The 24,727-nt window shown below is 40.3% G+C and overlaps 2 protein-coding genes across 2 annotated transcripts in view; one reads left to right on the top strand and one right to left on the bottom strand.

Annotated features, from left to right (window-relative positions):
- The window catches only part of cpne9 (copine family member IX), a 118,204-nt gene that overhangs the window by 87,559 nt on the left and 5,918 nt on the right, over nt 1-24,727 (bottom strand). Inside the window, exon 3 of the mRNA XM_080898304.1 lies at nt 972-1,018. Coding sequence (XP_080754430.1) covers nt 972-1,018 — 47 coding nt within the window. The remainder of the gene's footprint in view (nt 1-971; nt 1,019-24,727) is intronic.
- Nucleotides 3,615-5,826, top strand: LOC308406963 (uncharacterized protein). Its single transcript, XM_080898305.1, has 3 exons — nt 3,615-4,194; nt 4,293-4,575; nt 4,708-5,826. Exons 1-3 carry the CDS (start codon nt 3,932-3,934, stop codon nt 5,359-5,361), a joined length of 1,200 nt encoding a protein of 399 aa, XP_080754431.1. The 5' UTR covers nt 3,615-3,931; the 3' UTR covers nt 5,362-5,826.

Genomic DNA, 24,727 nt, shown 5'->3' on the forward strand with positions numbered 1-24,727 from the left:
ACCCATCATGCTCACAGGACGTTTGCATGTAAGTGTAACTGAACGTTAATGAATAATTTCTGCATGAATTGCACTTACAAATGACATATAGATTATTTACATAATGCATAATGATCTCAAAAGCACACAAAGGATTTCCAGGTTTCCATCCATGTGCAATTATCTCCTCGAGGTGTCAATATGTAAGGCTGGCAGAGAGATATTTACTCTGCTGATTGTGCTGCAATTCATGCAGTGCTTTTTGATTAAGCCCCACCACATGGAAAGCAAAGGTGTGAGGTGCGTTAAAATGAGGGGATCAACGGTAGCCAAATAGTGTGACTAAAGTACACAAAGTGACTAGAGGCAACGTGTAGGCAAACTAGATGAGGGAATGTAGCGCCAAGATGTGAGACATGAACTGTGTGAGGGACCTAACAGATCAAAATGTATTCAAAATGTTAATGAGCAATGGAATGTCACGTGACCTTGCCTTTAAAACAGTGACAGTGGATGAGACAGCAAGATGTCAAGGGGAGCAGATGGTGCATTTTTGATGAGGTGGAAAAAGAACTGACCTTCTTTCTCTCACTGCCCTGAGTCATGACAAGAATCCATTTCATTCAACATCATAAAATTATGAGTCTTTTAATTTATTTATTCCATCACCTCCAACATAAATTCACCAGTTTGGGTCTGATATGTGGGGCTTCCCCCCCCCCCGGGTGTTCAAGATGTGGTTTCACTTTCTGGGCAAGTGAAGAGGCTCACACTTCCAATTTTCTACAAAATGTTCTCAGGGGTTTTTGTGAGTTGCCTCTGGACTTCAGCTTAATAACCCCCATTTTAAGTTCTGATTGAAAATCATTAACACTGAAGACAACTCATTTATTTCATTCCCTATAAAAAAAATAAAAATAAAAAAATCTGGCAGATATGTAGACAAAAATATTGGATATTGTCATTGGCAATAGAAAGGTTGCTTAACTTACCTCCCTCCATTCTTTGGTTCCCACAGCCTGCAGATACAACACAACAACTGGAAGGGAAAGTGGAGGAGTAGAGGCCAAAAAGGAAGCATGAAGAAAAGAAAAAACACACTTTTTAATCTCAGTCACTAGTGTAATGGTTTCTGCATGTTGCCACCTACATATCAACACACTCACATCCACATATATTTCAGTTAGATCTGATGTAGCCGCAAGCAGAGTAAACAATTTCTTCTTAAACGCAATGAAAGACCATTTAAAAAATGTGGAATTTTCAATATCCAGTGGTGATATTTACACTCTATTAATAAAACAGCTGTCCATTAGAACAATAACAACTCATTGTACATTTCTCTCATTTTCACACTTTTCATCCTGATCTCGCTGCGTAACTGTGAGGGAGTAATCATTCTCTACATTTTCTGCCTCACAGATATGCTGTCACCACCTTCAGCCAGGCCTCTCTCTGGCTATTAATATGCATGAATATTACAAAAAAAAATGCAGAAGTGCTACAAGGCATGGATCTAAAGACCAAATAGGTAGAGTGCCATTGCAAACTCCCCTCTCAGAGAAAATAACAGAATCAGTTGTGAGCAAACACATACAAATTTAATGATATCTCATCAGCCTCAACTGTACTTAGTGTTCAGTGTTGCATGTTAGCATATCCTTGTTCAAACAGGCTTGGCTAAAATACTGTAATGTATTACATGAAAAATACTATTCTTCCATGTAAACAAAAAAGGTTTCCACGGAAACCTTTCATCCATGTTTTTAAAATCTTTCTGATCTTTATGTCTTTACTGACATAACTGAAAATGTTACCTCTTGCTATAACCCTGCAAGATACTTATATGCATGTAACTGGAGTGGTTATGTAGTGAGCAGTGAGCGCTTCCAAAGCTCACATCTAATAATGAACAGAAACTATAAATATCAGATGAACAACTGCAATCCTGAAGTTCTTTTAGTTGAAAAAAAGAAGTAAACAGAAGTGTATGGGGAAATGACCCCTCATTTATAATCACTTATTGTGAGTCGTATATTTCACATAGTGTTCATAGTAGCCTGTCCCCTGTTTTCCTTCAAGCCAAATCTTTGCTTCATGAAAAATGTAAAGCACCAGCAAACACAGATTTAGGCTTTAAAATGTTTAAAATGTTTTATATATACAGTCTGTGACAGTGCACCTGAAGCACCACAGCTGCCCTGGCTCTGTTAATGCATTGCTCCTGCCATGCAGTGCTCTGAGCTAAATTATGAAAGCCTCACAATTACAGTACTAACATGCTGACATTTAGCAGGTATGAAGGTCTAACTGTTACCACAGTCTACTCAGTCTAGCTTCCTAGTATTTCTTTGGATAATAATAATAATAATAACCATGATGTCATTAGATTTGTCATTGTGTTTGTTCATAAAACACATTACAGAAAGACAGTCATTCTGAGCAGAGGACAGTGCAATGACCAAACTGATTAGCAGCGTATTTGTCTTTACATGTCTACAAACGCAAATGACCAAACCAACAAAGGTTTAACTTCAGTTTAATACTTGACTTAGTTCTTCCACAATATTTCTGATAAAGATTTGAACAAAAATGCATCAGATTTATTACATTTTGATTATAATTCACCAACAGGTTGTTGAGTTATATTTCACTCAAAACAGTTTGCTGATCTCATAGAGGAAGTGTTAAGGCAACCAAGTCACCAAGCATATTCCAATTTATAAGTGGATTGTGTATCTGCTATTTTCATTGGACAAAGTACAAAAATATCAGCCGCCCAGTGATGCTATGACCAACGTTTTTTTGATCCATTCTATGGGGACCCAGAATTTCACAGCATTCAGTAATTGCTGGGATAGTTCATTTACCAAAAGCCTTAGAGACCGCCTTTTTAAACTTAGCATGGCTAAAGCGTTTTAGCCTAGAAAGGCTAAGGCAGAAAGGGTTTATTTTAAAAGACTTAATATGACACTTTTTGTTGTAAGCAAAGAATTTACCTTTACTTAATAATCAATAGCAATGCCACTGTAATCTGGCTTATTTTTACAGTAACTCATTAAGTCTCAAAAAAAATTCTTGATTAGTCAAATTGTTTTCCTTCACAGACGAGCATTACAGCCTTTACAAATTAGCTTTTTCGTGACTACGGTATAAATTCTTGAATTGTTAAAATAAAATGGGCCTAAGTAAGTTCTCCAACTGGTTACAATTTTTACTGTAATGTTTACCGTGTCCTGCGGTGCTTTGTTTAACATTATGTCTGTCTTTTGAGGGCAAAAGTTACTTTAAAACAGCATAAATATGCAAAAACACAGAGCCAGACCAATTATAACCCACAGATTTATTATGTTTATCATGTTAAGCTCAAACACAAACATGTTCATGCCTAAGCTAACAAGTAACACTCACGAAAGGCCCTTATGAGGTGTATTACAGTTTTTTACAGTCGCTAACAAGCGTTTGTCCAAACAGTTGTCACATTTGCAAAACTCTAAACACAATTAGCACAGGATCGGTCTGTTGTGGCCATACCATTCACACATTTCATGTCATGTTCACCCAATATGCAGTCAGTGAACACATTTCCACAATGCTTACATTTTCTTAACAGACAAGTTATACCTCCCAACAAAACTATGGACTGTTCTTGTAGTATCTACGAATGTTAACACACAACATCCCACAATAGCAAAAACAATATTCCAAACCGTAGATACAGTATAAAAACCTCTGCCCCTGCAATGATATCAGTACAAAAACAATATCAATATCAAAAATATATCTCAGCTGTAAACAAACAAACAATTGAATAATTGACACACAGCTGATTTATGTTGGGTAAATTGGGCCAACCACACCTTCTTCCATTCTGGCTTAGACTCAGTGGGGTTCATAAGGCAAGACCTTGAGGAGTGATGTTTTTGGAAACAAAAAAAAGACAAACACTGTAATGTCTGGTCGAGGAGGAGTAAGAGCAAGGGGCCCAGAGAGAAGAGCAGGCCCAAGGAGAGGGCAAGGTATAGGTGTAAGAATGCGTGGTGGTGGCATTCCAAGGGCTGCAAGAACAGTAGTCAGTGATGAAATCCGTGCCACTATCATTGACCATGTAATCAACCATGGTCTTTCACTAAGAGAGGCTGGTGAAAGAGTGCAGCCCAATTTGAGGCGGTCAACGGTTGCCTCCATTATACGCACCTTTCAACAAACCAACAGGTAAGTATTGCATTTTACATGGATTGTTCCTATTCTCACTTGACATGTCAATATGGTCATACAGTAATGCATATGTTGAATTGTCTGTCTTTCTAAAGAATGCAACGTCTTCCACCCTCTGGGGGAAGAGGAAAGCTCCTCAGTAATGATCAGGAGCTTGCCATTGTGGAAATGGTTACTGCAAATAATGCAATAAAACTGCGTGAAATACAAACCAGAATTGTGGCGGACCATGAGATATTTGACAATATCGATAGAATCAGCCTCACAACCATTTCGCGGACATTGTCCAAACATAGAGTGCGGATGAAGCAGCTCTACACTGTTCCCTTTGAGAGGAACAGTGAGAGGGTCAAGGAGCTACGACGACAATATATCCAGGTACAGTGTATATTCAATCCAATGTCCAGTTCTATAAGCTTTGCACTTTGCAAGTAGGTAACCTACACAATACTAGGTTACAGTACAGTATGGTATACAGTACTAACATGACTTACATAAACTTTGTTTCAGAGAGTTATGGAATTGGAGGCCAACCAGGCCCCTCATGAATTCATATACATCGATGAGGCAGGATTCAATCTGGCCAATAGGCGTCGACGTGGACGAAATGTAATTGGAAAAAGGGCCACAGTTGATGTGCCAGGACAGAGAGGGGCAAACATTACCATGTGTGCAGCAATTGCAAATGCAGGATTACTCCTTCACAAATGTCAGGTTGGACCCTATAATACAGAGCGCTTGCTTGCCTTTCTCAATGATCTCCACCAGCGCCTGGTTCCAGAGCAGGGTCAGGAGGGTGAAAACATGAGGACCTTTGTAATTACCTGGGACAATGTGGCTTTCCATCACTCGCAAGCAATAACAACATGGTTTGAAGTCCACCCAAGACTGGTGAGTCTCTTCCTTCCACCCTATTCACCTTTCCTCAACCCCATAGAGGAGTTCTTTTCTGCATGGCGGTGGAAGGTTTATGACCATCAGCCACATGACCAGATGTCCCTCCTTGAAGCCATGGATGCTGGCTCCAGGGACATCACAGTTGACGATTGCCAAGGGTGGATCCGACATACCAGGCGGTTTTATCCCAGGTGCATCGACTTGGCTGACATCAGATGTGATGTTGATGAAAACATGTGGCCTAACCCTGAAGATCGCAGAGATTAGATGCAACTTTTTTGCCTTTTTTTAGCCCCCCTCCCCCCCTTTTTATCTTGGCTTTTTGCTGTTGTTTTTTTGTTCAGAATGCTCTTGTGTGTTTCATGGATATTTTGTTCACTGTAAGCAATACTGTAAAACTTTCTCTGTCCTATCATACCGTGTTTCTACTGTACCTCCTGTGGTAAACAGTAAAGAAACAAAAACTTGTTTGCTTTTTACTGGAATGCTTTTGAATGTGAACATTACTGTACATGTGGACATACAGTTACCAACCAAGACATTTCTGGTGTCAATATGGTGGATTGCATGTTTCGCATGCAAATACCTGTGACACTGAAACATAAAAGTCTATGCAGTTTTTGTAATGTCAATAATAGCCAGTATTTTGAAACCTGGTGTACTTTGATTGACTGCATGTACCTTGTGAAGTGAAAACAAGTGTTATTCTTTGACAGACTAATTTCATTTTGAGTCAGATTTATAGTGTTTTTGTACAGTTAGTGTGTGCAGAGAAAGATGTGTTCTAATTTTGAAATGAGGAGTTAGTATATATTTAACGAAGTGTATTTTTGGGAAGGATATTATCCATTTGGCCAATTGTGTTTTGTAGGTGTGAGTCTGTGTTAAGAGTTTAGAAAAAGTATCTGAAGTATGGGTAGGCGCTTGTTAGCGATTGAAAAAAACTGTAATAATTGGCCAAGTGTTGCTGTTTGTGTCTAGACAGGAACCATCAGCCACTTTGTGCCTCTGTGAAGTTTGGACATTAGCTCTAATGAACTTCAGACTGTCTGGACCGACAGACGATTAAAACCACATTTTCCCTCCTAATGAGCAATTAAGAGAGGCGAGATAAGACAGAAAGAAGAGCAGACAGCAAGCGTTTTGGGCAGAGGGTTTGAAATAAAACAATCTTTTCTTTGTCTGACTATTAGCAGGAATATTGCTGCTTAAATGAGGTTTATAAATCTGATTAATCCAAGTTAATCAGTTAGTGAATTAGCCCTCAATTGAATAACAGAAAATAAAAAATTGAAGGCAAATGAACATCAGGGGTTCAATCTGTTTGTCTCAAAGTCATACCTCTTAACTGCAATAATGATGTTTGAGAGAGAGCACGGTGCTTTGACCGAGATCAGAGTCTTGGGACCTTAATGTTCCCCGAAGGTTGCAGAGTTAGAGCAGCACAGACTCTAACTAATCCCCGGTAAAGCCATTTGAGTGTCGTCCGTCTCGGAAGAACCTGACTGATTGCCTGCTTTATGGAAAGTGACTGACAAAGGAAGGAGCCCATCTGGTCAACTGCACAGCGGCCAAATCACAAGGCAATTCCATATCCCTCCTCCCATGACTCCTGACAACAGTCTGGCTGCAGGCTGGCCACACAGGGGACACTAAACATGAATGATTCAGAATTGAGCACAAATCATATCAAGTTCTAATCTGAATGGACATTTTAGCAGTGTACCGGTCATCCTACAGAAATAGAATATCTCCAGCAAACAGGAATCTGCATATTAGGATGTTAACACATTCATACCAGAATCTTTTGTCCAAACACACAAATGATTATTATACCATTACTATTCTTCTAAAGCAAATGAATCCAGGATTTCAGATCATTTGGCCACTTGATGTTTTGAAGTCTGGTTTCCAAAGAACAATGTTGCTTTGCTTTTATCTTGGCTCCCTGTGTCTGTCACGGAGAGACAAAGAGCCAATCAGATAAAAGAGAAAAGAGCATTTTACTTCACTACCAGTTTTTTTTTTCAGGTAAATATCAAATAGCTCAGCCACACGAGCCAGATCATACAGATCCACATCCACATAAACACAGTTTACTAGCTAGCACTGACAAAAACATTTTCAGATATTGCTGCACTGCAGGCCTTCTCGGCCAGCAGGGTTGTAAAAATTTCCAGATACAGTTACAGTATCCAGTTACATAGAAATATATAGGAAAAAAGCTGCAGACTGCCTTTCCTCACGGACTCAGTCAGTTTTGAATCATACTGAATATAAAAAAGTTTATGTCAAAAAGGAGGATAAAGAAGAATGCTATTTATCATGTGATTGTTTTTTTTTTTTAGCGTGTAGGGAAATTCATCCTGAAGATTTCACTCCATATTCTAGACCCGGGTTTGAGAGTTTTTTACTGCTGTATGTACCATAGAAATCATATGGTTCCAGCTATACAAGATAATACAACAACATCTTAAACACTGATGGCCAGTGCAGGTGCACCAGCATGTATTTATGGATATATTTGCCATGTGAGTCGGACGATCAGAGAAAACTTAGACCACTAAAACAGAGAATGTCACAGAGAACTTTGAAAGAAACGCCTCATATTTACCTAAACAAACACGCATCTATTTCACACAAAACAAGGTGACTGAATTTTAGCCATTGAAGTCATATTAACAGTATATTGCCAGAATTTTCATCATGATTCAATTGCTATTGTGAGCCTTAACATGTTTAATATCCCAAAAACTTTGTGCACCTGCAAAGGATGCAGTGCACACTAATATGACTGATTTAATATTTAGAGCTTGGCACTCACACTGCACACCCTACATGTCATTTTCTTAGGTTCTTCCTCCATGAATATTTTCTGCAGCACATCAAAGGTGCATTTGAGCTCACTTGGAGAGCTCAGGTTTCAAGCTAGATGAGAGCAAATTTGTGAGGTGGCTCCTTGTTCCCCTCTGATAACAATTCCCAGTCTGCATTTCAATTTCAGTGTCTTCTTATCTAAACTGTCACTAAATATGGAAACACAGGATACTTGTGCAACAGTCCTACAGCACTACACATTGTTATATGATGAGTAGCTTTGCTACTTTCTTTGAGGGAAATCATGTTTCGGCCTTTGTTTTGATGTAATGAACAGTTCTAAATAAAACAGCAGAAATCAGCAGAAGCAGGAACAGTAGATGTATTATTAACAACTGCTACAAATATTATGTTTAGCAAAGGGAATGAGGGGAAGTGGCTTGAACTATTTACACTATGTGTCCTGCACCCTCCAGCACTGATTTTCATCACATCTAAACTGCTGTGCATTTTATTTTGTCTACAGATTTCTTAAAGAGATACCCATCAGATAACTTCCAGGACACCCTGCCCTTCAATATCAACATGTCTGTCCCACAAGTATGTTGAGAGTAGCTGAAAATGCCAGAGCATACTCTCGGTTGAGCAACAGTTACATCAACAGTCACCTGTGTGAAGGTTTTATTTGTCTGCTGGGGATTTCTTGCTGCCTGCCTCCAAGATTTGCACTGAAGGAGAATTTCATAAGAGTGAAGGCAGACACAAATAAGATTCCACAGACTTAGTTACGGGCTGAGGATACAAGCTGCTTACTGTGAGGTGAAAGAGAAAAGTGGTCAGGTAGATGGAATGTAGGGCTGTGGGGGGATGGCGCTAGAAAGGGGTGACTGATAGAAATCTAGCTAAAAGGTGAGGACAGGGAGGGAATGTGGAGTAAGAATATTAGACAGGCTGGGTGGGAGTAGGAAAACAGAGGAGATAAAGACAGAGAGATGAGATGGATAGATGATTGTTTGGCAAAGAGAAGTGGAGTGCAAATTTGATTCCAGCACAGTGAGGCAGTGTAAGATTTTAGCTAGGAAAAGAAGGAGTAGGTTTAAGACCTCAGCTGTCAAAAATCCTTCACTGATACACAAACTGTCCTATAAGACTGTCATATGAGTTAGCTAGGTTAGCAGCACTTCCTCACAAATCTGCTGATCTGCTAATGTTTGGAGACTAAATTCTCGAACCTCATTGATTCTTTCATTCATCAATATCAACCACTGAGGACAACATGCAAAGTCATTATTAGAAAGATGGGCAGATGCCGGTGGCACAAGCTGCCAGTTTATCAAGTCTATCATCATGATTCCAGTCCAGTTGGAAGTGTTGTTTTTTTTTTTCAATTTTATAAGACTAAGCCTTACAAACTTTATGTTCAGCTAAGGTGACCAAATTCTAGCTACATTTCCGGACTTATTGTGCTGATGTTAAGTTCCTTGCCATTGTTCTTGGACTCTAATAGAGTAGCTTTGTATGATTTGCAAATTAATAATCCCTATGAACAACTTTTACTGAGCCTTAAAATCAGTCATTTTACTTCCCTCTTATGTAGCTTTACACCAGCTTTCTTCTGACTGGCTGTAGCTTGTAAACATTTCTTACATTTCCCAAAAGAACACTGACCAAAATATCACACTGCCTTCCCTGCCTTGCATTCTTCCCATACTGCATCCCAGTGCCAGGTGTTCTCCAGCTAAGCCACACACAAGAACCCGGTCATCTACATGTTGTAAAAGAAAATGTGATTCATCAGAACTGGCCGATAAACTACGTGATAGGTTTGTAGCTTGAACCCATCCACTACAATACACTAAATCACAGGTGTCAAACTCCAGGCCTCGAGGGCCAGTGTCCTGCAGGTTTTAGACGTGTCCTTGATCCAACACAGCTGATTTAAATGGCTAAATTACCTCCTCAACATGTCTTGCAGTTCTCCAGAGGCCTGGTAATGAACTAATCATTTGATTAAGGTGTGTTGACCCAGGGTGATATCAAAAACCTGCAGGACACCGGCCCTCGAGGCCTGGAGTTCGACACCACTGCACTAAATCCACCTACAGTAGTTGCCCATTTGATTGGACCACACATGCCAGCCTTCGCTCTCCATATGCATCAGTGAGCCTTAGCTTCTTTGACTGATGTATTTTACAGCGGAAAAAAATACAGTTAAAATTATTATTTAGTCTAATCCCTGAGGTTTTCATTTACACAAGAAATTACTTATACATACACTGACCTAATTATTTCGAACTTTGGCCATGTAACAGGGAGAAGCATAACAGGTCCCCTTGGTGTACGCGTGAGGTTTAGATGCTCAGTGAATGGCTACATACAGCATCTGATTATTGGAATCAGGCATCAAGGTCATTTATTTAGCATTCAGTTATCACTCAGTGTATAATAAATATGAAGGACATATTCATAGTGTAGTGCTGAACAAATTCAAATAACATGCAAAAGGTCTCCAGTTCAAAACACAAAACCCTGAGAGTGTTGCACGTGAAATAGTATCAAATCAAATATATGGATCCATGTGCTATAGTGACCTGGAAGATGAAGAATGTCCAGACTCACTAGGAAAGCTAAAGCTAAACCCTGTAATAATAGCATGCCTAATGCTCTGTTTATACTTCCTGATTTTTTTTTTTAAAGTGCTCTTTTCAGGTAGGTCGTGGTTAATGGATGTTGTGGGTGTGGAATGGACGACCCTCGATGTCTGAATCAACAGGGGCTGCTCACTCTTTCCTCAGAACTCATTAGGAGACCTTGGGGGTAATTAGAGACCAGTGACCTTTAGTTTCAAGGTATGACTCAGGCCTTGCATTTACTCACCCCACTGAGCCTTTATTGAAATATAATTGACCAAGTGAAGGAAAGAAAACTTCCCATGTTAATGTGTAAACAATGGATGACAAAAAATAGTAAAATTCTGCCATCCTTTATTTTGCAAGAGGCATTCGGCCTCACGTGTCCCGGCTGTTTTCACACAAGTATATATATATATATATATATATATATCATTCCCTCTCTCTCTCTCTCTCTCTCTCTCTGTCTCTCTACATATATATATATATATATATATATATATATATATATATATATATATATATATATATATATATATATATATATATATATATATATATATGTGTGTGTGTGTGTGTGTGTGTGTGTGTGTGTGTGTGTGTGTGTGTGTGTGTGTACTTGTGTGAACGAGAAGCTGGAGAAATACCAAGGGCTCAGAGAAGAGCTCGAGAGGATGTGGAGGGTGAAGGTAACGGTGGTCCCTGTGGTAATCGGAGCACTAGGTGCGGTGACTCCCAAGCTAGGCGAGTGGCTCCAGCAGATCCCGGGAATAACATCGGAGATCTCTGTCCAGAAGAGCACAGTCCTGGGAACAGCTAAGATACTGCGCAGGACCCTCAAGCTCTCAGGCCTCTGGTAGAGGACCCGAGCTTGAAGGATAAACCGCCCACAGGGGCGTGCTGGGTGTTTTATTTTACATATATATCATTCTCTCTCTCTCTCTCTCTCTCTCTCTCTCTCTCTCTCTATATATATATATATATATATATATATATATATATATATATATATATATATATATATATATATATATATATATATATATTAAAATATATATATATATATATATATTTTTATATATTTATATATATATATATATATATATTAAAAATAAATAAATAAATAAATATATATATATATATATATATATATTAAAAATAAATAAATAAATATATATATATATATATATATATATATATATATATATATATATATATATATATATATATATATATATATATATATATATATATATATATAAAACTCATCCATATACAATGAATATAATGGTGAGATCTTTAGGAGACGTGGACAAGCTCTCCAAACTATAACCACACCTTCTGTGTTACAACAAAACATTAACTCCTACCTGCTGATGAGTCACAATCCTCGAGCAGCTACAGCTAAATGAATGCAAAAGAAATACCATATAATGTGATGAATTTGATAAACATGACTCACCAACTTGCAATGAGAGACTACAAAGAGTAATCATAATTGATACAATAATTGATTTTACTTTTATATACTCCTGGACCGACGGTCAGCTGGGGGGTTGCCTCTCCTACAGATTTTAATGGAGCGAAACACCCATGCATGTGGATGGAAACTGTCAGTACTCCACCAGCAAATGATGTTACATAAGAGAAGTGGGATGTTTTCATATGGGAGCCTGAGAGCAGTTTAGATGGTGGTGGATAGAAATAAAAGAGTCAGATAATTCCTGAGCTAGTAGCTTTGGGAGCTGCTGGATGACAGCATGAAGCAGCTGAATGAGATTGCTTCTACTTTTAAAGTGTCTTCTCTTAAACTTTCAAAGTTGTAGCAATCCGATGTCATCAGTAATTTTCTGTGTAATAGAGCTCCACCACCAGTGAAATATCCCATCTGGATAGGAATTAAAGTTGTAAATTATGCTCTTTGAAGTTTAAAAGGTCACTTCAGTGCTGTGCCCAAAAGAGCAAAGCGGTACAGTCAAAGTTATTGGGAATGAGAAGAAAAATATCTCATGAATTTCATTATTTTGTATCCGGGACCACAGTAATCTATCAGACAGATATATTTGTCTATTTCACTAAAAGACTGAAATTTCTTCTATTTCTCCCAGCCCCTAATCTCTTCAGGGAGCCGTACTTGGAGAGAAATTTTTCTCTGAAACGCACAAGACCTGTTTGCATCTGTCCAAGGGCAAAGTCTGTGTGGTCGGGGTCACGCATGCCTGGAATTCATTAAAATCTGGTTGAGACAAGGCTGAAAAAATGCATATCCAGCTGCCTAACAGCATTGCAGAGCATGTAATATTAATAATGAAAGGAGTTATGTTTCAAAATTAAACATCTATCATCATTTTAAAAAAGTGACACCTCCTTTAAAACGCTGGCTGACAGGTTGGTACACAGCACGCCAGAGTTCTTTTCAAAGGAACTTACATAACTTCATTCCTTGGTGGAGAAAATAGTAGTGTAGTATACTGCTGAGTGACGGATTTGATTTTTGCATATGGCCCAAACTCAAACAGTTTCCATGACTGTGCAACCTGCTTTCACACCAAGTAATATGAGTGAGGGATTTAAACAAAAAAAGGGTTACATTTTTTATACTGGTCTGTCTGTTTTCATGTAAAAAAAAAAATCTGTAATTTTGTTACTGTGACTTAGCATAATATGGTACAATCTAGCAAGCAAACTAACATCTATTAACAGACAGACTTGTACATAAACCCGCATGTGTGGATGCTTTCTATAATAAGAATTACTGGGAGTAGCCAGTTGGAGATTAAAAGGAGGCTAGAGCCAGTGGGGAGCTGGCTAGATCAGAAGACCCTCAAAGAGTCTTCTGGTCTAGCCAGCTCGACACTTCCTGACCCATCCAATGGCCATTGATATGATTTATTGTCAAAAGTATTGTAGGTGCCAGAGGTCTGCTTTAAATTTTAATTTACAATTAAGTTCATGTTTGTTTTATAATTCATAGATTCGTTGCATAATTCATCTTTTCAGGATTTCCAGTGGAAATTGGCCGACATATCCTCAGCATAACCATGTATAATATCCACAACACTTAAAAAAGAGGTTATACACACACAATACGGTAATATTATGTTGAAGCACAGTACGTATCACTCCGCCAGGCTCCTGACTACGGTAGCCGTAATGCTCCGACAATCCATCAAGCAGTCCAGGTTCGTAGCTTAGCAAAGTAGTACTAAAACATTTGACAGATTTTCGAGCGCCGTGTACGACATAAAATCGTTTCGAGGTCAGTAAACACAAGCAGAATTCATACATAAGGCACACGGGGTTATAAGGGGCACTGTCGATTTTCAGAAAAATCAAAGGGTTGATTTTAAGTGTGCCGTATTTTCCAAAAAAACACGGTAATAATGACGGCCCGCTAGCATGCTCTACCAAAAATAGTGCTTTGTTGTGTGTCTGACGGACAAAAGCTAAACCAGTTCCACACCACTGAAGTTGCAGCATTTTTACAAACCAATTCTGGTTTATCCGATTCATTCAACGATTTGCTTTCGCCGCCATGCCTTTTCCGACGTGTGCATATGAAACCAAAGGCACTGCGCATGCGCGTTTTACTCATATTCTATCGCGATATTTCATTTTTCTATCGTTGCCCAAAATTACACTGGTATTACCGTGAACGGTATAATATGGCCCAGCCCTAGTGTATACAAACAAGTACCTAGGGATGCAGACTGCTTTACAAACATTTTAGAAAGAATGGGAGCTCAGTGAATTCCAGTGATAGGATGCCACCTGTGCAACCCATCCAGTTGTGAATTTTCCTGACTACTAAATATCCCACAGTGAACTGTTAGAAGTATTATAACATTGTGGAAGTGATTGGGATCAACAGCATCTCAGCCAAGAAAGTCATAAGCCAAATAAAATCACAGCAGAGTTAATGGGTCAACTTTCTGCAGTGTCAATCACTACAGATCTCCAAACATCATGTGGCCTTCAGATTAGTTCATTAACAGTGCACAGAGAATGTAATGTAAAATTCCAACCTCCCCTTTAGTATGCTTGTTAGGAAAACTGGATGAGGTCACTACAGAAACTAATACAGTCCACATGGTTTTTACTGCCCTATGCATCGCCAAGAAAACGGTCCTCATGAACTGGAAAAATAAAAATAATCTTAATTCTAGCCAATATAGAAACCTTCTAATAGATCACATTAGTCTCGATATAGCCTCTGCCACCACATTAGATCAATCCCTCTGGGCTCCTTTGATCGGCTCCATCACTTAGCGGGGGTAGGGGGTCGTGGTTTGGTCCCGCCTTAGCTACTGTGGTTCATATGGAGTTGGGATGGGCTTAGGGCGCCTGGAGGACCCCTAGAGACGTTATCCCTGGAGGGCTTAACCCGGGGGTTGTGTTCATAACCTGGTTAGTGGCTCTGGTCGCTCTTAGAGGTTGTTCTCCTCGTGGCTGCATGCAGCGGGGCTGGAGGATGGTCTGTACTGGTGGACGTAGGTTACTGGCCTGGTGGCCTGGCTGCCCCTGAGTGGATCCGGGGCAGGCGTGGGGGTTTGGGGTTCGGGGGTGCTTTGCCTCCGTGCTGGGGCTCTGGCTGGGCCTTGGGGGCTTCGGTCCTCGTCGGTGTGTCACCGAGGTTGTGAGCGGGTGGGTGCATGGGGGCTCAGCCCTGGCGCAGGGGGCCTCTTGTGCATCGGCCTAACTGGGGGGCTCTTCAACTGGCAGGGAGGTTGTTCCATCGTTGCAGGAGTCCACTCTGCAGGTGGGGGAGAGACATAGGAGAGGTGGAGAATAAACTTAACCTGGGTGTCTGTTGTCTTGTGTAGTCTGGGAGACGATTGAATGTTGGGGTGGGTACAGTTTCCTCTGCGGTGGGGTAGGGTGGGCTGCCCCGGGTCCTGTGGGGCTTGGCAGTGCTACCGTAGGCCCCGGTCTGGATGGACCTGGGCTCCCTTGCCTTGGTGGGTACCAGAGGACGGGGGGTGCCTACTGGGGTCAGCAGGGGAGCTGGCCCTAGGGAGGGGCATCCTCCCCTCCCTCCTTTTCCTCCCCATCCCCGGCTACCTCCCTCTTCCCGCTCCACCACATTCACCCACACAGGTAGGGCCTTGTCACAAGGGTGCAGGGGAGACATCCCCCCCCCCCCTCTTTCCCCTTCCGGCCACCTGTGCCTCAATTTTATCTCACAACTTAGACATCCACATTACTTACAATCTCATAACACACACATATATATATAGGGCCTTGAGGGTGGGCACGTTAACGGCGTCCATGCTCTCCCTTGTTTTAAATGCACTTTAGAACAACACGCAGCAACACTACACATGAGCGGGAGGAGGGAGGTATGGGGTCTTCACACACCCCCGTTCTCTGCTAGCCATTGGGGCGGGGGGGCTGGGAGGAGATGTTAGCTGTCCGATTGGCCTCCCTGCTGCTGCGGAGCCTGGGATGGTCTGCTTGCCTCCACCCCGGGGGGAAGGGTAACATCTCTTGGGTATGGGTTCTGTTTCCCCCTCTGGGGGCGAGGGTACCTGGACCCGGGGTATAGAGTATGTTTGGGGAGTGTGATTGTGTATACATGTCCATTTATGTCAATCCTTACGTTGGGTGAGTTCTGAGTGTTTGTATATGTGTGCATGAGGGTGGGAATGCATGTTTGTGTCTGTGTGTGCCTGTTTCTCTGTGTCTATATGTCAGGTCGGGTCTTAGACTCCACCTCTCTGGGAACTCCCAGGCCCTCCAAGGCCTATCTCCCCTCACCACACTCCCTGCCGGTGACTGATGCCCTCAGGGGTCGGTGGTGGTTCTTGGTGTCCGGGGCTGGGCGCCCAGGTATGTACCGGTTCACTCCCGGTGGCTACCTGGCGGCTACCTACTGGTTAGCCTACCTGGCGGGGCCTGGCGGGGCCTGGCGGGGCCTGGCGCCTGTTGCTCGGTCAGGCCTCCTCCGGGGTGTGGTGGGCCCTCGGGCCTCTGGCCTCTGGGCCTGCGGCTCGGTTCACTCTGGCTCAGCTGGCTGCCGGCAGAGCCAGCGGGCACGCCGGTGCAGCCCCCTCTAGCTTCTGCTCAGTGGCTCCTGGGTGACGCCTCGTCTGGGGAATCTCAGCCCTTCCCATGAGGGTGGCACGGATGCCCCTCCAGTGGTCCTCCTTGGGCTCTCGCACTCTGAGGCCTCTGGATGTCTGGGGCCTGGATCTCCTCCATGCCTGCTTCATGCCCTGGGGGACGGGGCTATGGCTTGCTACATCATCTTGCAGACCATTACATATGGAAACCATTTAAATACAAGCGCGCTGATCCACACAGGTATGCACACGGGTGTTCACTGCTCGTAGACTTACACCTTTCTTGGCTGCTACTTCAAAGCACATTGTGCGCTGTCTGTCCTGCGTGCTGCACAACAACATTGAATATTTAGTATTTACTGCTGTTTACACTTAGCTAGATTAATGCGATGGTGTTGTGTTTAGTATGTTGCTTTGTTTTGTTTTTTTGCTTGTTTTCTATTCTTCTTCTCTCAACAGGTGATCCAGGAGATTTTTTTTTCTCCCCCCCTTTCTCACTGTCCCTCTCCCCTTCTGTTTTTCTTTTCCTTCCTTTTTCTCTCTCCCTTTCCTATCCCTCACTCATGTCTGTCCCGTCTGTAACATCTGAAAATAAAATATAATAAATAATAAAAACAAAGGTCGATCAAATGGACCAATACAGTAATGCCACGATGATCCATTTGGCAAAGTAAATCCATTGGGTATCCTTGTTGGTCTTCAGACAACAATTCTGATGGCTAAAGAACCAAATGGGACAGGCAAAAAAAAAAAAAAAAAAAACAGTGCACAGAGCTTCTTGGAATGGGTTTGGATGTCTGAACAGCTGTGTCCAAGCCTCACATCACCAAGCACAATGCAAAGCATCTGATGCAGTGATGGAAAGCATACCACCACTGGACTCTAGAACAGTGGTCGACGCTAGAGAACATGTTCTCATGCTTCTCGATCCGGCAATCCGATGGACGAGTCTGGGTTTGGCAGTTACCAGAAAAACGGTAGTTGTGTTACTGCATTGTGCCAGGTGTAAAGATTGGCGGAGGGGGAATCGTGGTGTGGGTTTGAGGTCAGGACTCTGAGCAGGCCAGTCAAGTTCTTCTACACCACATCACCAATTCATTCCAAACATATTTGGAATGAATTAGAGTGGAGACTGCAAGCTCCAAAATTAGTGTCTGACCTCATACATGACATCTGACAGAATGGTAGAAAAGAAAAAAAAAGAAAGTGAAATACACTCCTAAATCTTATGAAAGGTCTTCCCAGAAGAGGCTGCTATAGCTGCAAAAGGTGGGCAGACACCATATTAAACCCTAAAAATGGGATGTCACTCAGGTTTATATGAGTGTATAGACAGATGTGAAAATACTTTCAGCAACATCGTGTATATAGATATAGATTTAATAAGAAATGGAGTGGTTACCTCTAGGAAATGAAAACCTTTCAAAGATGATTGATCAATAGAACTAGAATAGGTGAAAAATAGAGAAACCTTAAAGATACCTTAAAGATAACCTTCAAATCAAAATGTATACCTGCAATTTTTTTTTCTGACCTAAATTAGTTTTTAATGGTTTAATGGTTGCTACAGACTCAGCTCAAGACCTGCAACAAATATGAAAGTAAACACATTAATGAAATGCAAAAACGAAGGTCAGGCATCAGTGGTGTAAAGCATGTCAGGATGAGCAAAGTGTAGAAGCCAGGTGCCGCTAGTCAAATGCACTTCATTAATTGATCACCAGCATGTGTGAGCACCTCCATAAAAACTGAATCTTTGCCAATTTGTAGTCTGGAGCATTCAGGTGTGTTAACACAGTGCCACAGTCTTCACAGCACTCTATGCCCAGCAAAGTCACCTCAAGGTCAGACCATGCAATCAGGGAAACTGCAACAAAACCAAAGAGCTACACACAAGCTCACACCAATACAATTAGAGAAAGACTGTACAAGTATGGCCTTTTTGGAAGGGTTGAAGATGCATAATCATAGTGCACAGTGTCACATTTGGCCGAAAGCAAACATTCAAACACCTGGTCTTCCTAAATCGCTTTACATTTAAGCACAAAAGTAAAAGAACAACAAAATCTTCAATATATTCTTTGTAAAAACCTACTGGTTAGCCTACTGGTTTCAAAGCATCATGTTTATTCATGTCCATCTAAATGGGAAAAAAAGCTATTTGCAAGCCAACTTAACAGTCCTGTACTTTACACAGATGAGCACATGAACAGTGCAGGTATACAGTACATCCTCCATCCCTGTGTGGGCGGTGAGAGAGAGGCATCAGCTAATTTGATGGTGGAGTAAGAGAAACTCAAATTAAATTTACACAACGACCAGGCAACGTGACACAACATCTCCAAGGACAAACGCTGAGTCATCAATAAATTAGATAAGAAGAAGTGCCTGAAGAGATGAGTGTTTGGCATCTAACACATTCTTGTAGAAAGCTGTGACAGACAAGTTCATGAGCAGGAGACAGATACGCAGACAGACAGACGCAAACAAGCACAACCTCTTAGCTCAAAGCTGTTGACAAGAACAGCTGAAATTCTCAGAATGTGAATGCAGGAGAAAAGAGATCACATATTTATTGTTGTGTTCTTGAGAAAAAAATCCAATCATTACCAAAGTCCAAAGCTGTAGCTACCTAGGTATGAAAAAAGAGACTCACTACAGCACTGAAATAGCGAATATCAACAACCGGATCACTGGGTTTCGTCGAGTACCACTTGATATGAAGTGTCATCAAAGTTCAGAAGCACTGGGGTCTATCTGTAATTTGGTCTGCCTATTTTTAAACCAAAGATGCAGCCATGTGCTTTCGTATTTGTTTTGATCACTGATCCCCGAATTTGAAAAATATGTTTTTTGAAAAACTGTTTTGCAGACTGCAACATCAAAAGGCCTGTATTTACACAGAAGACAACAGTGGCTGGTGGTCTGTACAATGCCAGTATCCCTGGCATTGAACAGAAACCCCTTGTCACTACATTCAGCCAAGACCAGCACAGACCAGGATGCAGGGATATCATTATCCAAGTCAATCACTGAGAGAAGAGAAGTGAGCAAATACAGAGCTTTTAACACAAGGTAACACCAGAGGTTGCATTTCATTGTCCATCATTTTGACAGACAAAGCTGTAAAAAGTGAACTGGTCTGTCACAACGTAATTTTACCTGCCATTTTAATCTCTTTCTACTTTTCAGTGAAACTGAGTCATATCTAATAGTGCTGCATTTTCAAAAACAACTCAATCACAATATCTAATGTAAAGGACAGAGCATGCATTTAGGAGAGCATGAAGAGAAAACAGAAACACTAAAAAAGCAGATAAATGAGCCTAAACAGGCACATATGAATTAAATGTATTTGAAATGAATTTGAATGTAATCAAATTGAATCATTACATCTCCCTCAACAGACAAGTTTTTGTATCATATTTTATTTTATCCTAAAGACCCTTCCTATGCTGCAACAATAATTCAATACTGAAATCATGAGGGATGTCATCAGTTCCCAAACATTTCTGTGAATAACCATGAACCTGAAAATCCAGACTATAGAACTCCTTTAGTTCTTTTTAAGCCACTCTGTAAGTTAAACAAAACTATTGTGGTATTGTGGAATGTAAATAAATGACTAAGTTGTGACTGATATTATTAGAAACATTTTTTATTACATTTGTTTCCAAGTTTGTACATAAATGAGGAGGAGGAGGCTTGTCTTTCTGTCATAGTGCAAAAAAACCAGTGGTATGGAATATATGGTATTTACAGTATACATAATATATAGATCTCTATATAAATATTAATTAGCAAAATACTCAGTTTACAATTGTATAAAAAACAGAGTGCTCCAAAACACAGAGGCAGTCATTGCCTAACACATAGCTAGGATTTGATTTTGAACACAGATGGTACGTACGATTTCTAACAGTCGCACAATCCTTTGGCATTATTATTGTTTATCTAGCTAACAGTATTTAACTTGTCTATACTGTGGAAGTGTCGCTAAATCTATATCCTTTTTAATGGCCAGTAGAGGGCGACTCGTCTGATTGCAAAGCTTACAGTTATATTGTGTCTGTGGGGAAACAGCCCTCAGCTGTTTTGTTCTATGACCTGAGAAAACACTTTCCTAGTGATGTTATGGTCTCACTATGAAAGTATTTACTAATTTGAGGTCACACTGAGTAAAACACAAAGTTTATGACTGCCCATCTTTTAAATACAGATGACTTGTTTGTAAAAATATGAGACGTGGCGTGTATACAGATACATGGATACATGATCGATCTCTGTCTGGAAGCATAGTGAACTAACACTGGATTACTTTGATACTAAAAACAGGTTTTCGTGAGTCTGGGGTAATTCTAAGTGGATTTATGTCAGTTTCACAACCTTCAAATAAGTCCTGTAATTGTGCAAGGTTTAAAATCTGATCTGAAACACAGAGCTGAAGCACCGGGGAACAGAAAGCATCTCTCCCTCATCCATCCATTATGTTAATGAAACCCAAGAGGGCTATAGTGATCAAACAATTTAAATTTTCACTGATCATTGCCTTACTTGAATTGAGTAATTTAGGCACTTTAATGCATTTTTGATGAAGACAGCAGTTTATGATGTCTGTGTAAATGTATGCCCTGCTTTAGTCAGTCTCATCTTCTGTGAAATGACTGTAATAAGTTAAGCTATGCGGTGAAAAATGGACAACAGTATTAAAAAACATCTTCCTGACTCCTCACACACCTCCGTGAAAGTGGAAGTGACCCATTTAATGAGTACTACCTACTAAATTATCTCTGAACGATATTAAAAGTAATTAAATCGCCTGCAGTTTTATGAGGCCAAGATGCTCTTTTTGACCCGATTGCATATTGTGTTATTTTTGCTATCTCATCTAAAGTTCCTATATTTAGCAATCACAGAAGCTTCAATGATGCAGTGCACGCAGCCCTGATTGGGTGAATATACTTTGATTAAAACATTCACATGTGAAGTGGAAAAAGAACGTCTGATTGATTGAACGGGCCGGTATCCTCTTGTTACACAGCCACGTTCTTTAGTCCTTTTTTTAAGCTTCCTTCCTGTCATACGCTGCAGCCTTATTACTGCCATAGCATTTATTCCTGTAACTGCCCAACATCCAACAGCTAACTCTCTACAGTCTTAAAGCCCGGATGCATGCATCAGGGAGCATCTGTCAACAGAAACTAAATCAGTGAACTGGTCTGACTTACGAAAATACCTGTAGACAAGTGTATACAGATGTATGCCTGTATAACATCTCTCTGCATATTAAAATGGATTGAGAATGACAGGGTGGAGGTATTGTTAGATTGTGATCAGTTCAGTAGCTGCAATTTCCTGGAGATCACAGAACATGTTTTCAAATAAGAGGTTATTAAGCCTGTCAGTCATTTTTGCTTCCTTTGACAATGATCTCCTCCAAGTAGGATTGATTGGCAAGCAGTGAGGAGTTGTTTTTCTACCTTGTTAGATGAGGGGGAGTTACAGAGCATTCAGACCACAGCACTCTAGCGTTGCAAAGGTTGGCGCTGGTGTTCTGTGTTTTTCCAGGTACCAGTGAAATATTACCTAGGAAAACTGTGCATTTGCAGGCTTATCTGATGCCAGAACTCACAGGCAGCTTTTTAGTCAAGCAATTTCACAACTTAGTTAACACAGCAGGAATCGTTTTATCGTTTCTTCTGACAATTGTGAATTGAACTGTAAAAGTGCACCATTCACACAAAATTCTTGGGCGTGCAAGATTATCCAGCAGAATTTCCTGGATGGCAGACATATCCAGATGATTGGTTCCTATTACAGATCAAAGTATGTAGTTCCTGTGAGCCATGCTAAACCTTCCTGCCACTATAAACACAGAAAGACCACTAAGACAGTACATATACTATATCACAGAAATTCATAAGGAACACAGGCACTCTTGATAATTACAGAATAAGAAAGGTATTTCAGCTGCTGAGGACTGATAAAATCTTGCTGCAGTAAAAATACATTTGACTTTAGCCAGATGTGGAGGTGCTAATTGGCAGCTGTGGATGTCTATGTTGCCAGAGGGAAATGCTTCCTTAAAAATATTTTAAAAATGGTATTCTTATTAATCATTTGAACATGCATGTGTGTTTTAAAGATATAATGCACTTCTTAGAGACTATGGATATGGGCACCCACACATTTCATCTAGTTTCAGAGCTAAATGTGGAAATGTTCAAATGAAACCTAAAATGTCAAGAGCCAAGAATATTTTATGGTTACATAAAGAAAAAAAGGGACTAGTAAAAATGCCTGGTGATTGCATTGATTATATTTTTTGTATTACGTAAATGCAAGCAGTTGTACTAACGAACTTCTCACTCAGAGGTCGACTGTGCACATCAGCAACTACTGGGCGACCATATTAAGGCAACCTATATTAAGGTCACGTGATTGGAGGCAACCTGTCTCCAAACAATTGCAGTGTGACTTACACTGCTTGCAGTCACACTCAGACAGACTTGATTAAGGTTTGCAAATAACTGCTGTCTAATTTATATATGGTTTCTAATACATTACAATTAATCTGAGTCAATGTGTACAAGTACAACTTTTCTGAAACGCATCTCTTTGCACTACAAGACTCAACTTAAATGGTTGCCAACTGTTTGTGTTCTGGTTATCTTCCTATACAAAAAAGAGGCTTTGAAGCACCTCATTCATTGTGCAGTCAAATCTCGGTCCAGCAAAAACTACATCACTACTTGCGGAATCTATGAGGTTCTGGCTCGACTCTGAATGTAATTAGGCAATTTTAGCAAATTTATCACATTCAATGACCTATTATCACAAACAGAATGCATGTAATTGCTACCTTGACACCATTCAATTGCAACCCGATAGCAGACTAATTCGTCTTATGGCCGTTTTATCAACGTCTTGACACCAGTCACTTTAAAGATAGAAACTGCTACAAGCTGCAGACAAAGTTCCTGTCTGTGAAGCAGCCATTTCAAAGGCAATGAAATCCCAAATTTATTCCACACGTTTGAAATTATTTTGTTCATGTCATGGTCTCTGACCACTGCTTTCCCTAATGTGACTGTGGCATTATTGAGGTGAATATGTTGCTGCTGATGCATCACACTAAGTAATTCTTCTTTCAAGCTAAAACTAACTGATGACTGAGAGTCCTGATAAAGCTGATATATTAAGTTAGGCCAACTTTCAGTGAAGAGAAAGCAAAAAAAAAAAAAAAAAAAGCTTTAAATTTCAATCAAACATTTAGCTGATGTGTTTTTATTCAGTTAAAGAAAACTGATTTTACAGATGTGATGTATTTTTCTCTGTGTGTGAATATTAAGTAAAATCCACTTGAGCACAGAAAAAAAGTAAATGGGTGAATGAGTCATGTTGTGTAAAGCTCTTCAGGTAGTGCATTTACCATCTCTTACATCAAAATAATAAATTTGTTTGTCACAAACCTTCGAGCTAGAAAATGAACTGAAAATTCATGTGGGTTTTCTATCATGCAAGTATGCGTAATTTTAGAAGAATGTCATGGTTGGAAGCTGTATGGAACCACTGTGGTATCTACATATATTACACCTAAACTTTATAATTGGAGAAAAAGAAATCAAGCAAAGACCACTAACTCTAATGCTTATAACACTAACCCACACACTGGCTTAGACAGTTAGCTGACTAGCTAAGTAGCCGTAAACATAAAAGCTAAGTTTGGTAGCACATATTGGGCTTGCTAGCTTAAAAGAAGTATAAAAGTTGACATTGTGAAATAAAATGTCCTTATCAAAATACCTAAAAGAAAATGTGTCCCTGCAAAACAAAAAGGTTATTTTTAGTACTGTCAGAGTTAATCTTGTTAAAATGACGTTAACGCCATAACCGCATTAACACGGCAAATCTCCGTTAGCGAGTTAGCGTGGATCGCCCTGTGCCTGGGGCTGCACGGCGCTAACGCATTAAGAGCTAAACGAACTAACGCGTTGATGCCATGCAGGTCATGCAAGGGGCGATCTGCACTAACTCGCTAACAGAGATTTGCTGCATTAATGCGGTTATGGCGTTAACGTCATTTTAACAAGATTAACTCTGACAGCAATAGTTATTTTATAA

The sequence above is a fragment of the Rhamphochromis sp. 'chilingali' genome (assembly GCF_963969265.1).
Source record: "Rhamphochromis sp. 'chilingali' genome assembly, chromosome: 12".
NCBI lineage: Eukaryota > Metazoa > Chordata > Actinopteri > Cichliformes > Cichlidae > Rhamphochromis > Rhamphochromis sp. 'chilingali'.

What these genes read in the sequence shown, in the direction of transcription:
- LOC308406963 (XM_080898305.1), top strand. Translation starts at nt 3,932, where the DNA reads ATGTCTGGTCGAGGAGGAGTAAGAGCAAGGGGCCCAGAGAGAAGAGCA. An exon ending in ACCTTTCAACAAACCAACAG is followed by an intron (nt 4,195 to 4,292) that starts GTAAGTATTGCA and finishes GTCTTTCTAAAG; the next exon opens with AATGCAACGTCTTCCACCCT. An exon ending in TACGACGACAATATATCCAG is followed by an intron (nt 4,576 to 4,707) that starts GTACAGTGTATA and finishes ACTTTGTTTCAG; the next exon opens with AGAGTTATGGAATTGGAGGC.